The sequence below is a fragment of the Macaca nemestrina genome, chromosome 2 (assembly GCF_043159975.1).
Source record: "Macaca nemestrina isolate mMacNem1 chromosome 2, mMacNem.hap1, whole genome shotgun sequence".
NCBI lineage: Eukaryota > Metazoa > Chordata > Mammalia > Primates > Cercopithecidae > Macaca > Macaca nemestrina.
In genome coordinates, this window is record NC_092126.1 from 35,180,079 (window position 1) to 35,193,125 (window position 13,047).

The 13,047-nt window shown below is 36.3% G+C and overlaps 1 protein-coding gene across 2 annotated transcripts in view; it reads left to right on the top strand.

Moving 5' to 3' along the window:
- LOC105490374 (DnaJ heat shock protein family (Hsp40) member C13) overlaps positions 1-13,047 on the top strand; it is a 128,360-nt gene that overhangs the window by 83,256 nt on the left and 32,057 nt on the right. For both annotated transcript variants that reach the window (XR_011619689.1, XM_011755900.3), the window contains exons 35-42: positions 800-878; positions 2,269-2,404; positions 4,791-4,975; positions 5,400-5,474; positions 6,446-6,565; positions 7,934-8,113; positions 8,825-8,992; positions 11,226-11,339. Coding sequence is in view for 1 of the 2 variants with exons in the window: in XM_011755900.3 (XP_011754202.2) it covers positions 800-878; positions 2,269-2,404; positions 4,791-4,975; positions 5,400-5,474; positions 6,446-6,565; positions 7,934-8,113; positions 8,825-8,992; positions 11,226-11,339 (1,057 nt within the window). In the remaining variant the exon portion in view is untranslated. The remainder of the gene's footprint in view (positions 1-799; positions 879-2,268; positions 2,405-4,790; positions 4,976-5,399; positions 5,475-6,445; positions 6,566-7,933; positions 8,114-8,824; positions 8,993-11,225; positions 11,340-13,047) is intronic.

Here is a 13,047-nt window from a genome sequence, read left to right on the forward strand (position 1 = left end):
TCCCACCTTAAAGTATCAGTATCAAAGACTAAGTTATATTTAAATCAATCATATTAAAATCTTTTGCCTGTATTTTGATATGTACACCTTGGGAATAACCATATGGAACTATATCTGTGTGACTTTGGTTTATTGCAAACTTATTAGCCAAATTGTGTCCTCCTCTTGCTGGTACATTCATTTCTCTATTAATTGGAAAAATGTATGTTGAGTACCTAGCACCATATCTGACACACAGTTGCCATTCACATATTCATTTTTTCCCTTCCTTTTGTAATTTGTGTTACGCATGTGGAAGAGATTTGATAGCAATATACCTAGGACACCAAATGACAGATTATGAAAGAATGCAGATTTGTCTTATCAGTGAAGTTTTATGTAGACTAGGTATGTTACGGAAAAATTGTTTGAAAACTTAAGTATAGACTAAAACTGTACATTTTGTCAAGACTGATATAATAACTTAGAATTATAGAATTTGAAATTGGCATTTTGGACATTTTGACAAGTTAGGGGATTTTTAACAATATATTTTGTAGTTCTTCCAACTCAAGTATAATTTCATAATTTAAAGTGAATCCGTAGGGAACTTTTAGGTTTTATCTTTCACCTGTAAAGATAGCATGTAAAAAAATACATATAAAAAAAACTTAATTCTTCCTGGGTTTAATTTGAGGACTAATATATAATCATATACAATTCTTGATACAAGTAATATTCTTAAAATATTTTAGATGGTTTTGTAAACATTTTTTCTTGTGCCTTACTATACTCATAAAACAATTTTCCTGTTTAACAGGCATGATGAGAGCAAGATTAGGAAAGCTTACTTCAGACTTGCACAAAAGTACCACCCTGATAAGAATCCAGAAGGGAGGGTATGTACTGCTGTTGGAATTAGGGCATTGGGCTGACTTCCTCTTGCTCTACTATTATTTAGTAGGAGAAAGTATATTACCTTCTGTGCCAGTACCTGCCTCATAATACATACCCAGTGTATGTTTAATAAACTTCTAACCACATGCCCATAGCTTCTGCATGGATGATGCTCCCTCAGTTTACCAGAAGAGTGGCCTTTATGACTAGTAACTTACAGGTTTTATTGTGTCTCCTTATCCATGTCTGTTTGAGAATTAACTCTAATGGGCAATCATAAGAATAATTGAAAATAAGGAATGCAGGGGAACTTAATTTATTTGTAGGTTGTAGGTGATACCATTGCTATTCAGATTGCTTTGGGCAATTTATGTAATTTTTTCCAATGACATCCAATTTCATATCACTCTAACTGAAAAAATAGAAAATTTGGTTCAGATTTTAAATCATTATTCCCTGATGTCACCGCCTCATCCCATGAAGTTTGATAAAAGATGAAATCACATAAGAACCACCAAAACCAGGACTCTGTTGCTAGAAACTTGGAATAATTTCCACTGGGTTCAAGGTCTGGTTTTCACTGGAAAAAAAAAAAAACAGAGACAGTATTCCTGAATGAGAAGACGTGACATTGAAAAGATCTGACTTTTATATGTTTAAGGTATTTTTAATCAAAACCCTAGGGGGTTTTTTGAGAACCTCATATTAATTCAAATTCATCTAGGAGAAAAAATAAGAAAGGAAGAAATTTTGAAATCTGTTTTAAATTGCTAGACTTAACTTACCAGATATTATAACACTTCATAAAGCTACAATAGTAAAACAATATGATACTCACACAAGAATCAACATATAGATCAACCAAACATACAGTGTAACAGTTTAAGAGCATGGAGTTAGGAGGCCGACCTGGCTGTACCTCTTAGCTCTGCCACCAATTAATTTTGTGTCCTTAAGCAAGTTATTACATCTAAGTTGCAGCATCCTCATGTAAAAAAATGAGGATAATAATGGTACACAGTTTACATGGCTGTTTGAGGATTAAATGAGATTATGGCATTTAGCACAGTGCTTAATAGTAGCTCATAATTTTTGTTATATAGATGCAATCTGTCTCTAGTTGTATGAGTTTAACGTGATGTGTTTAAGGATACATTTAATATTCTTATTTGAAGAATTTTTCAGTAAATGGTACTGTGATCATTAGAAAACTATTTGAAACAACGTTTCACCTTAACAGTATACCAGCTAGATTACAGTTGGAATGAATTCCTTAATATAAATAATAAAATAATAGCTGAAGTTACTGATAAAATACAAACCATGTATCTTGTTTAAGTTGACTTTTGGGACGTTCCAAATTAACATTAAATTATCTTTGGTTACATATAGGACATGTTTGAAAAAGTAAATAAAGCGTATGAATTTTTATGTACCAAATCAGCAAAAATAGTGGATGGACCAGATCCAGAGAATATAATTTTAATTCTAAAAACACAGAGCATCCTCTTCAACCGTCATAAAGAAGGTAAGATGTCTGTTCTCAGATTTTAATTTATCCTCCAGCTAACCCTATCACAGCTAACCCTGTACCATATTACCTGTTTCTACAGCATATTTTAATAGATTTAGAATTATTGTTGCAAAAGACTCTTGGAATTGTGTTTTAAATAAAGGAAAATGTAGTTTTCTAAAGAAAGGCCCAAAATATTTGTTTTATATCTTCCCCTTCATACCTATGTTTTTCAGTATTTTGCATTTCTGACCTCTTCGTTCTGTGCAGTTATTTGGTTAGTTTTTGTGTTTAGCCATTTAGTAGCAAACGTATTAAATGAGATCTAGAATGGAATCTGGAATTTAAAGATCATTTCATGTTTTTCTTAAATGACAAATGAAAGCCTATCATAACTTTAAAAGCCTCTGAAGGTTAAAAACACCAAGAGCATTCAGGTTTTTTAAAAGCAGTAGAAACTTCAAATGATGATGTACTTCTCATATGTTCTATTTCCTATTGTAGCTCTCAGGACCCTCTAGTCCTGTGGGACAGTTTGAAGAACACTGGTATAGATAAAATAGGTATGATTTCAGATTATAGGATTATCCAGTGTTTGTGGGGACATTTGCAGTAGCCCTAACAGTAGCAGTCCAGAAAGCCAAGAGTACGTTCAAAACGTCCCCCTTTGTTGGTGATGAGGGGTTGGGTTCAATATAGCAGATGCCCATTGGCTTGGGAACTGAACTTGATTTACAGCACAAAGTGGGAGAGCCATTTGCAATGGGATGTTGGGAGAGAAGGAAGAGGACTGTGGGGATTTGAGATAAGCATGAAGAGTGTTGGGTAACTAAAGACAAGAGATGGGGGTGCAGTTTAAGTATTTGAGGGGACAGCCTGAGGATCTAGCAGCTGGATTATTAGAGAGCACTGATTAGTTGATTTACTTTTACATGAGTTTAACAATAAGTTTATAATACATTTTAGTTATATAGCATTTACCACTAATCAGAATGAGTTTAGAAACCTTTTTCAAAACCCTTGGTTGTCTTTTAATGCTGATAACTAAATTATTAGCCACAAGATACAATTATGGCCCATACTGGTTTCTCTGTTAACAAGGTCATCTTTAACTTTTCCCAAGGTGAGGTTATACCCAAGAAGCTCTGAGGTGGAGGTCCTGATCCGACAGGACTTAGTTATTCACTGTTCTTTCTTACCATGTATGTGTCACTTTTTTTTTTTTTTTATTTTTAGGAAAATTAGGACCTGTTCCAAGGGACCTTTTTTTAAAAAGCCAGTTTAGAAATGAGTTTTAAGGCAGATTATTGGTCAGCTTCAAAAGTCAATAAGATTTATGCTGATTTCAGTTTGGAATTACGGAGATACTTTTAAAGTCACAGCCAATTAATTTGCATCTCTCTGCCTAATAGGTTAGATTGAAAAAAGAATATGGAAAGAAAGGAGTAATTAGGCATGTTGGTTTACTAGCTTTCACTTTTAAATTTGGTTATTAAATCATAGATTTAACTAAATGTAGTTTAAAAATTAACTTTCTGTTTTGTACTTCTAGTAAGAAATTGTATTCAGTGTTTTCAAATTGAAGAAAATACTGGTAAAAATTTAAGATAACTGGTAAAATAGAAAAGAGCACTTGTTATCCAGAAAACTTAATACAAAATATTCACTGTCATTTAAATATCTTCAATCTTTTTTCTTTATAAAGATGTGCATATAATATTAATAGAATTTCTGGTGCATTTGCTGTACCTTGCAGTCTATGATGAGGTGAAAAGTTACAAAAATCAGCATAGAAAGTAGGTATTCAGCAAAGGATCAAAACTATACACCAAGGGCAGTTAATTTACCAGAAAATGTTATTTTTCTAGTGGACACATTTTAGAAAAATAACTAAGTTTACTAGAAAGGAAAGATCCAAGGGATTTTATAGTAGGTTTAATTTCTTTTTTATCAACTGGAATGAGGAGACATTTAAGATATTAAGATAAAATATTTTATCTTTTTTTTTTTTTGAGACGGAGTGTCGCTGTGTTGCCCAGGCTGGAGTGCAGTGGCGAGATCTCCACTCACTGCAAGCACTGCCTCCCGGGTTCACGCCTTTCTCCTGCCTCAGCCTCCTGAGTAGCTGGGACTACAGGCACCCGCCACCACGCCCGGCTAACGTTTTCGTATTTTTAGTAGAAACGGGGTTTCCCTGTGTTAGCCAGGTTGGTCTCAATCTCCTGACATTGTGATCTACCCGCCTCGGTCTCCAAAAGTGCTGGGATTACAGGTGTGAGCCTCCGCGCCCGGCCCCATTTTTATTTTTTTAAGGCAACATAATTGAACATGGTATCAAAATTGAAACCACAACATAATTAATTTTGTTTCATTTTTCTAACACTAACATTGGTTATTTCAGATTTACAGCCTTATAAATATGCAGGATACCCCATGCTTATTCGGACTATAACAATGGAAACTTCAGATGACCTCCTTTTCTCAAAAGAATCACCATTGTTGCCTGCGGCTACAGAGCTAGCTTTCCATACTGTCAACTGTTCAGCCCTCAATGCTGAAGAGCTCAGAAGAGAGAATGGACTAGAGGTAATACGGAGTGACCTTTGTGCTTTTTAGGCCAGTTTACACACATTATATGACTCTTGGCAGTGAAGAATTTAGCAAGTACAAATGCAGATTCTTTAGTTTATTTCAGCAGATAACACAATATTTTCTTTATTCTCATACCAAATTAAAGATAGAAGTGGAGCTTTATTTCATAATGTGTGTTGGAAAGTGTTGGGTTCAAAACTGATAATGGTAATATTGTTTACAAAGTAGCTTATTAGAAATGCGTAAAAAGAAACTTTTAGGAGTCCTTTGTTTACTATTTATTTAGCAAATGTTGATCAAACATTTATGTATCAAATATTTAACATTAAAGGGTTATTTATATTTTATTACTGCTAGAAAAGGCCTTTCAGACTTGAAGTCAAAATGGAGAGTTAACAGCTGACTTCTTCCTCTGCAGGTGTTACAGGAGGCATTTAGTCGCTGTGTGGCTGTCTTGACTCGTTCTAGTAAACCAAGTGACATGTCAGTACAGGTGAGGCTAAAACCTGTGGTTCCAAGAAAATTGCACTAGATCAGTGTTTCAGATTTTAACATATATGAGAATCAAGTGGAGGGCTATTTCAACTGTGGGTTGCAGAGCTCCACCCCACCCCAAGTTTCTGATTTAGTGGGTCTAGGGTGGTGGCCTGAGAGTATGTTTTTATAACAAGTTTCCAAGTGTCATTGATGCTGCTGATCTGTGTATCAACTGCACTAAAGCACTTGTGATCTGTTGGCTTAAGTTTTCTTTCTAGAGAAGAGTTTATTGAACCTGTATGTTTCCATTAGCCAGCTTTATGCCATTCTTGTTTCACATATCTTCCATCCCTCATTCTCCTATCCCTAGTATTTTAACTGGCTTAACATTTAAGGTTATAAGATAGGAAATTCATCAGGAGTTCATTAAGAGCTTTGTAGAACGTGTCTTTTTATTTGGCCTTTTGCTTATGCCAGCAAAATTCAGAATATAAAACGAGTACTGGCTGTTGAGTTTCATCCTCTATTTTGAAGTCCATTGTGTAAATAAAATTGTGATATTCTGCTATGTTAGTAAACTATACAAAAATACCTTAATCCAGAGGCCAACAAACTTTTAAAATAAAGGTCCAGGGAGTAAATATATGAGTGTTTCAGGCTTCATACAGTCTCTGTTACGTTTTCTTTTGTGACTTTTTTACAGCCCTTGAAAAATCTAAAAACCATTCTTAGCTCTTTGGTAGTACGAAGACCATGGTCAGTTTGGCCCATGGGTTGTAGTGGCTGTGGTTTGCCAACTACCCCAGCATTTATAGATCTTGATGAGAAAGACTAGTGATCTAGTAAAGACGTTCTATTTAATTTTGGAGCATTGTATATACCATTAAGCATTATTCACAAATCTCTGCTGGTTTGATTTCTAATGTGTTAAATAAGGAATGCCTATGTGACTCTACTGGTTTTTTTGCTCTGTTGTGTTGTCTGTAGGTGTGTGGACACATAAGTAAATGCTATAGTGTGGCTGCTCAGTTTGAAGAATGCCGAGAGAAGATCACGGAAATGCCTAGCATTATCAAGGATCTCTGTCGGGTACTATATTTTGGCAAGGTAGAGTTAATCTTTAATGCTTTCTAGATATAGAGACAGCAAAGTGTCTTTTTGTCAACTAGCCAGTTCCTAATTTATAAGCACATTGTTTTCTAAAAGTGTTTTTCACAGAAGCCTTGCTGTAAATGGAGGCTTTGTTTCTAGGCTGGCCTGCAAAGAGTAAGACTAAATTGATATAGCTAAAGGGAAGTGGGTTCCATCTGAACATTGGAATGAGTGGCAGGGAGAAAAGAGAAGCCTGTAATAAATAAGTCTATTAAAAGCAAAAGGCTAGTCCAGTGTGGTGGCTCACGCCTGTAATCCCAGCAGTTTGGCAGGCCGAGGTTGGCAGATCACTTAAGGTCAGGAGTTCGAGACCAGCCTGGCCAACACTGCAAAACCCTGTCTACAAAAAGTACAAAAATCAGCTGGATGTGATGGTACGCGCCTGTAATCCCAGGTACTTGGGAGGCTGAGTATTTGGCTGAAGAACAAGCAACTCCAGAAAATCCAACCATAAGGAGAAGTTTAGCTGGCATGCTGATGCCCTATGTTGCTAGAAAACTTGCTGTGGCTAGTGTGACTGAGGTGTGTGATTCAGAGTTAGCCTGGGCCACTACGCTCCAGCCTGGGCAAGAGATTGAGACCCTGTCTCAAAAAAAAAAAAAAGAAAGAAAGAAAGAAAAGAGAGGGGGCCATTAAAACCTGAAAACTGGAGAGTTCAGGCACTGCTTGGTAGGAAAGGCTTTAGAGATCTGAGAACTTACTATTTCCTCCCAGTCCAGACCTGAGAAAGGTTGACTGTGGGTAGATGTGATAGTTGACTGGGAGGGAGAGAGAGATGTCTTAGATAACTGGGCAGAGTGAGAATTGTCTTGAATAAAATAGGATTGAGATGCTGATCTCATACTAAAGTATCAATAAGTGAGGGAACTGATGAAAGTATCTCCTCTACTATATCTACTTGATGTCCTTAGAAGTATTTGATTACAGAATAGAAACTCTGACATAAATCTTTACAACTGCACAAAAGTTATTGTTGTATTTAAGATCACTAGCATGTAAGTTGCTATTGATGCCATGTCACTGTTTTTAAAAATTAAAAATAGAAGAAATGAAACAGGAAACTATTCCCAAGTCTTCTGACACTAGCCTTAAAGGTTGTAATTCTGGTATCTCGTTATGAGGTCACTTTTAATTTTAGGCTTTAAAGGATATAGGATTCAGATTTAAATTGGAATTGAAAATATAAGAAGAGGTAAACATTTTGCAAAATAACGTAGTTAGCTTGACATACACGCATAACCGGTTCCTCTTAGTTTTTTGTTTTTTTTTTTTTTTTTTTTTTAAAACTCTGTAACAACTTATTCTCTCATTCTTTTTTCTCAGAGTATTCCCCGGGTGGCTTCTCTTGGGGTAGAATGTGTCAGTTCTTTTGCCGTGGATTTCTGGCTACAGACACACCTATTTCAGGCTGGAATTTTGTGGTATCTGCTTGGTTTTCTGTTTAATTATGACTACACACTAGAAGAGAGTGGCATTCAGAAAAGTGAAGAAACAAACCAGCAGGTAACTTTAACGTTGCTTTAATATTGAATTTGAACCCAAACTATAGGTTAGTGCTAAACTAATGCAAAGCAAAGCTGCAGCTATCCAGAGTCCCCAGAGATAAATTGTTTTTCAGGAAAATTAGGTTTATAGCTTTTTAAGACCCAAAACTTTTAGTCGTAATTGCTTATGCTGAAAGGATTCAAGGCAAGGGAATTTGCAGTGGCATTTGCTGGACATAATTTAATACTTTCTTAATTACTCGGAGTCAACTTTATGATTGCAAAATTATGGTTGTGTAACACAGGACAATATAATGTTACCATCAGGCAATTGAGGCTAGCTCCCCTAAATACTTGAGTACTTATCTGATTTTTATAGATATTTTTTTGTCTCTTCTATGTGCTCTCATTTATTGCTCATATTGTAAATGTGTGCTTCTAGCAGGCAGGGCTGCCTACCTATCCCCTCCTTCCCACATTACCACCAAATGTGCTTCTTCCTGTTGTCTGTTAGATATACTGCATTGGGTATAAGTTAGTCCTTCTTATAAATAAAAAAACAAGCCCCAACACGTAAACTTTCTGATATCAATGTTAGATACTCTTGTACCCTTTTTGTTTGGTTGGCTTTTTACTCCTTAAATATGTTCCATATAGTGTGATTCGGTAAAGTTATAGTAGCTGTGTAAGATAACAGATCTACTTTAACAACTTAATTTTTTTGTAACAGGAGGTAGCCAACAGCCTTGCCAAACTGAGTGTCCATGCTCTGAGTCGCCTTGGAGGGTATTTGGCTGAAGAACAAGCAACTCCAGAAAATCCAACCATAAGGAAAAGCTTAGCTGGCATGCTGACACCCTATGTTGCTAGAAAACTTGCTGTGGCTAGTGTGACTGAGGTATGTGCTTCAGAGGTAGCCTAGGTTTTAATGAATAGTGCAAGATCCTTTAAGCAGTAAAGTAATACAATAATATTGATCTAGGAAACCTAAAAATTAAGAACGTTCACATTTGTTCTCTCAAGCAAGAAACTCACTTTATAATTGCTTGATGCTAATGATGTCAGTTCTACAAGTCCAGTTTTTGCGAGGGCAAATTAACTTTGTTTCTCAGCTGTGGAGCCCATCATAATTCTTACCAACCTTGAGTCACAAAGGGACAGGACAAGAGAGTGAAGTTGAAATGGTATTTCACAATGGCAGACTACTGGGAGACAGGAGACCCAGAGTCTATTTCAAGCTATTTATTGTAAGCCATAGCTTATTCAGATGCAGAGTTAAAATCCTGAAAGTAAATACATATATACACGTGTATATGTATATGTATCTACGTACATACATAGATGCATTACAAAAATCAGTATGACATGATAGATCTCCCAACCTCTTTAACTTCTTTTGCAAGGATTATTGAGAAATAATCTAAGAATATAGCATTAAAGAATTAGATAAACTATAGAAATCCATTTAAATAGGTTACTCTTATCCTTTAATTGTAAAAAGAGTACTGAAAGACATTAAAAGATTTTAAATGAAGACCCTAGATCCTATTTTTGGTATAACAAAATAAATGGATTGATAGATTTGTACCAATATGTTAACTAATTATTTTTGAATGGCAGAATTGTAGGCAGTTTTTCTTTTGTTTCCTCTAATGATGAACCGTTACTTTTGTAAGTGACAGAATCTTCAGGTTTCCAAAGTAATTTTACAACTTTTAAACAGCTTATTTGTTTTTAATCCAATGTGATTGAGTCCAGTTTTCAGTGCTTGCCATGCTTTTCAGTCCCCATGTGTGAAAGGCAGTGGCTCTAGATGCCACTGTTTTTTTTTTTTTTGAGACGGAGTCTCCCTCTGTTGCCCAAGCTGGAGTGCAGTGGCCAGATCTCAGCTCACTGCAAGCTCCGCCTCCCGAGTTTACGCCATTCTCCTGCCTCAGCCCCCCGAGTAGCTGGGACTACAGGCGCCCGCCAACTCACCCGTCTAGTTTTTTTGTATTTTTTAGTAGAGACAGGGTTTCACCGTGTTAGCCAGGATGGTCTCGATCTCCTGACCTCGTGATCCACCCGTCTCGGCCTCCCAAAGTGCTGGGATTACAGGCTTGAGCCACCGCGCCCGGCCGATGCCACCGGTTTTTTTTGTTTGTTTTTGTTTTTGTTTTTTAATCTTGTTTTTGTTTTTACTATTTTTCCTAAACACTAGACAACCAGGACCACTCTTGATGTTAGTTATTTTCCTGGACTTTTCACTCAACCATGTGATACATTTTGCTGATTGAAAGCATTCTCTCCAAAAATGACAAGAAGTTCGGGATTAACTTCTATAGCCATCCCCACTAAAAAATTTTTGTAGCATTTCAAAATTAAATGTTGGCATGAGCTCCATCTCTATTTAATAAAATGCTTAACTAGAAATTTGCCTTTTGAAAACAAGGCTTGCATGTCTGTATAAGATGGAGGTCATACTCCTCTGTTTTCCTATTAGCAGTAGACCTCTGTAAAAATAAAAGCTTTTTATTCAGACATTTAAGGAATTGTGAAATGTCTGTGTTTACATTTCAAATTGAGGAGAGCTTAACAATAGGAAAACACACCAGATGCCTAAGCAGCCATAATCTATGCCTGCAGAACGACTGCACAGCCTTCAGTATCAGGGTGTGGTCAAGAAAATCTGGCTTTCTCCCCATAAATTTTATTTTCCTTCATACAGGTATGCTTCTTAAAGACTTAGGTTTTGTTTTCAAATACATGTATAGAAAGGTATTGTGTTGTGATTCTTTTCAAGCTTGTATTCACAATGTGTTTATTAAATACTTTAAAAATACTGAATTTCACCATGGCACAGCAGATTTTGAGAATGTTGAAGTCAGACTCAGTTTCAGATCCCAGTTTCACCAGTTACCAGTTGTAAGACCTGGGACAAATAATTTAATGATTTGCAGCCTTAGTTTTTCTCAGCCATAAAGTGGGTCGTATCAGCAAACTTGTTAGAATTATTGAGATACTTATTATTGAGGTCCATTGTACTATAGGCAACTATTTTAGTGTTTGGCATATGATAGACAATTTTAATAATTGATAATGTCGATAATTTTTTTCACTAAATGTCATAAAACAGTAATATTGTCTCCTAGATTTTGAAGATGCTTAACAGCAACACAGAAAGTCCGTATTTGATATGGAACAATTCTACAAGAGCAGAATTACTTGAATTTCTTGAATCCCAACAAGAAAACATGATTAAAAAAGTATGTCATTGGTTTATAAATTTCTTGAGTAATTTATTCTGATGGAATCTCTGGAAATACAGCAATGTTGATTAGAACAGAAAACTATTTCTCAGTTTAGTGTCAGTCAGTATGGCTTTCTGCCATGTAATATTTGGCCCATTTAAGAAGAGTATTGTGTTGTATGTAGTAATACATCAGGATTTTTTATTATTGTTACCACTTATATACAGCTGTTTTCTATTTTAACCAGTTTTTTAACCCAGAAACCTTATTTTAGTTGTTCACTCCAGCCTCTTTTCCCTAGTAAGTGAAAGTTGCTTTCCAGTGTCAAAACTGAACATTTTTTTCTACCGTACCACCTTTTAGTGGAGAAGCTATTACTAAGCAATGGAAAAAAAAAAAAAAAGGCAGTAGGATGGGCAATAAGGAGAAGACTTGGATAATCCATACACTAGATGGTTGAATCTTGATGACTTTGAAGATAATTATGTGTGTGGCTTTGGAAATTAGAGTAGCTATTACTGTAACATCTCTGTTATTTAGCGTTTTTGAGCTCATTCCATGTTAGTACTTAGAACTCTTTATGGATAAAATTTTTGAGAATTGCAGAGCTAGGGAGAACAGGTCTCACATTTCTGTACATTGTTTTTGTTTGTTTGTTTGTTTTTTGAGACAGAGTTTCCTTCTTGTTGGCCCAGGCTGGAGTGCAATGGCGCAATCTCGGCTTGCTGCAACCTCCGCCTCCCAGTTTCAAGCGACTCTCCTGCCCTGCCTCAGCCTCCCGAGTAGCTGGAATGACAGGCATGCACCACCATGCCCAGCTAATTTTGTATTTTTAGTAGAGATGGGGTTTTTCCATGTTGGTCAGGCTAGTCTCGAACTCCTGACCTCAGGTGATCCGCCCACCTTGGCCTCCCAAAGGTCTGGGACTACAGGCGTGAGCCGCCACACTCGGCCTTCTGTACATTATCTTTTACCAGAATAGACATAATAACATCTCTTTGTTTAGCATTTTATAATTTATTGTATTCTTTTACATGTTATTTTAGTCCAACCTAAATTCCTTTTGGTTTCATTCTTAATCCTCTTTGGGACTGTTTTTCTCCCATTCCTCTTTTGTTTTTCAGCACTTTTGTTCAGTGTATTACTTCTTTTTTCTTTCTTTTTTTTTTTTTTTTTTTGAGACACAATCTCACTCTGTCACCAGGCTGGAATGCAGTGGCGTGATCTCTGCCCACTGCAACCTCCGCCTCCCGGGTTCAAGTGATTCTTCTGCCTCAGCCTCCCAAGTAGCTGGGACTACAGGCGTGCGCCACCATGCCCAGCTAATTTTTGTATTTTTAGTGGAGACAGGGTTTCACCATATTGGCCAGGATGGTCTCGATCTCTTGACCTCATGATCTGCCTGCCTCAGCCTCCCAAAGTGCTGGGATTACAGTCGTGAGTCATCGTGCCCGGCCCAGTGTATTACTTTTTAAAACCCAGTCCAAATATGCTCATTTCTCAGCTCTGTTGTACTACATATTACTAGGTCTGATGTCTGCTGAGTTGATTAAGAAGAATAAAGTGTCATATTTGCTTTATAATCTCTTGCTCTAAGATCTTTGTTAGCTGACCTCTGATCCTTTGAAATTTTAAAATGAGTTAATAATAGTAATATTTGGAATAAAAAAATGTAATTGTGTGCCTATTCCAAAGTCATTTTAAGTACTGTGACATGTATCAC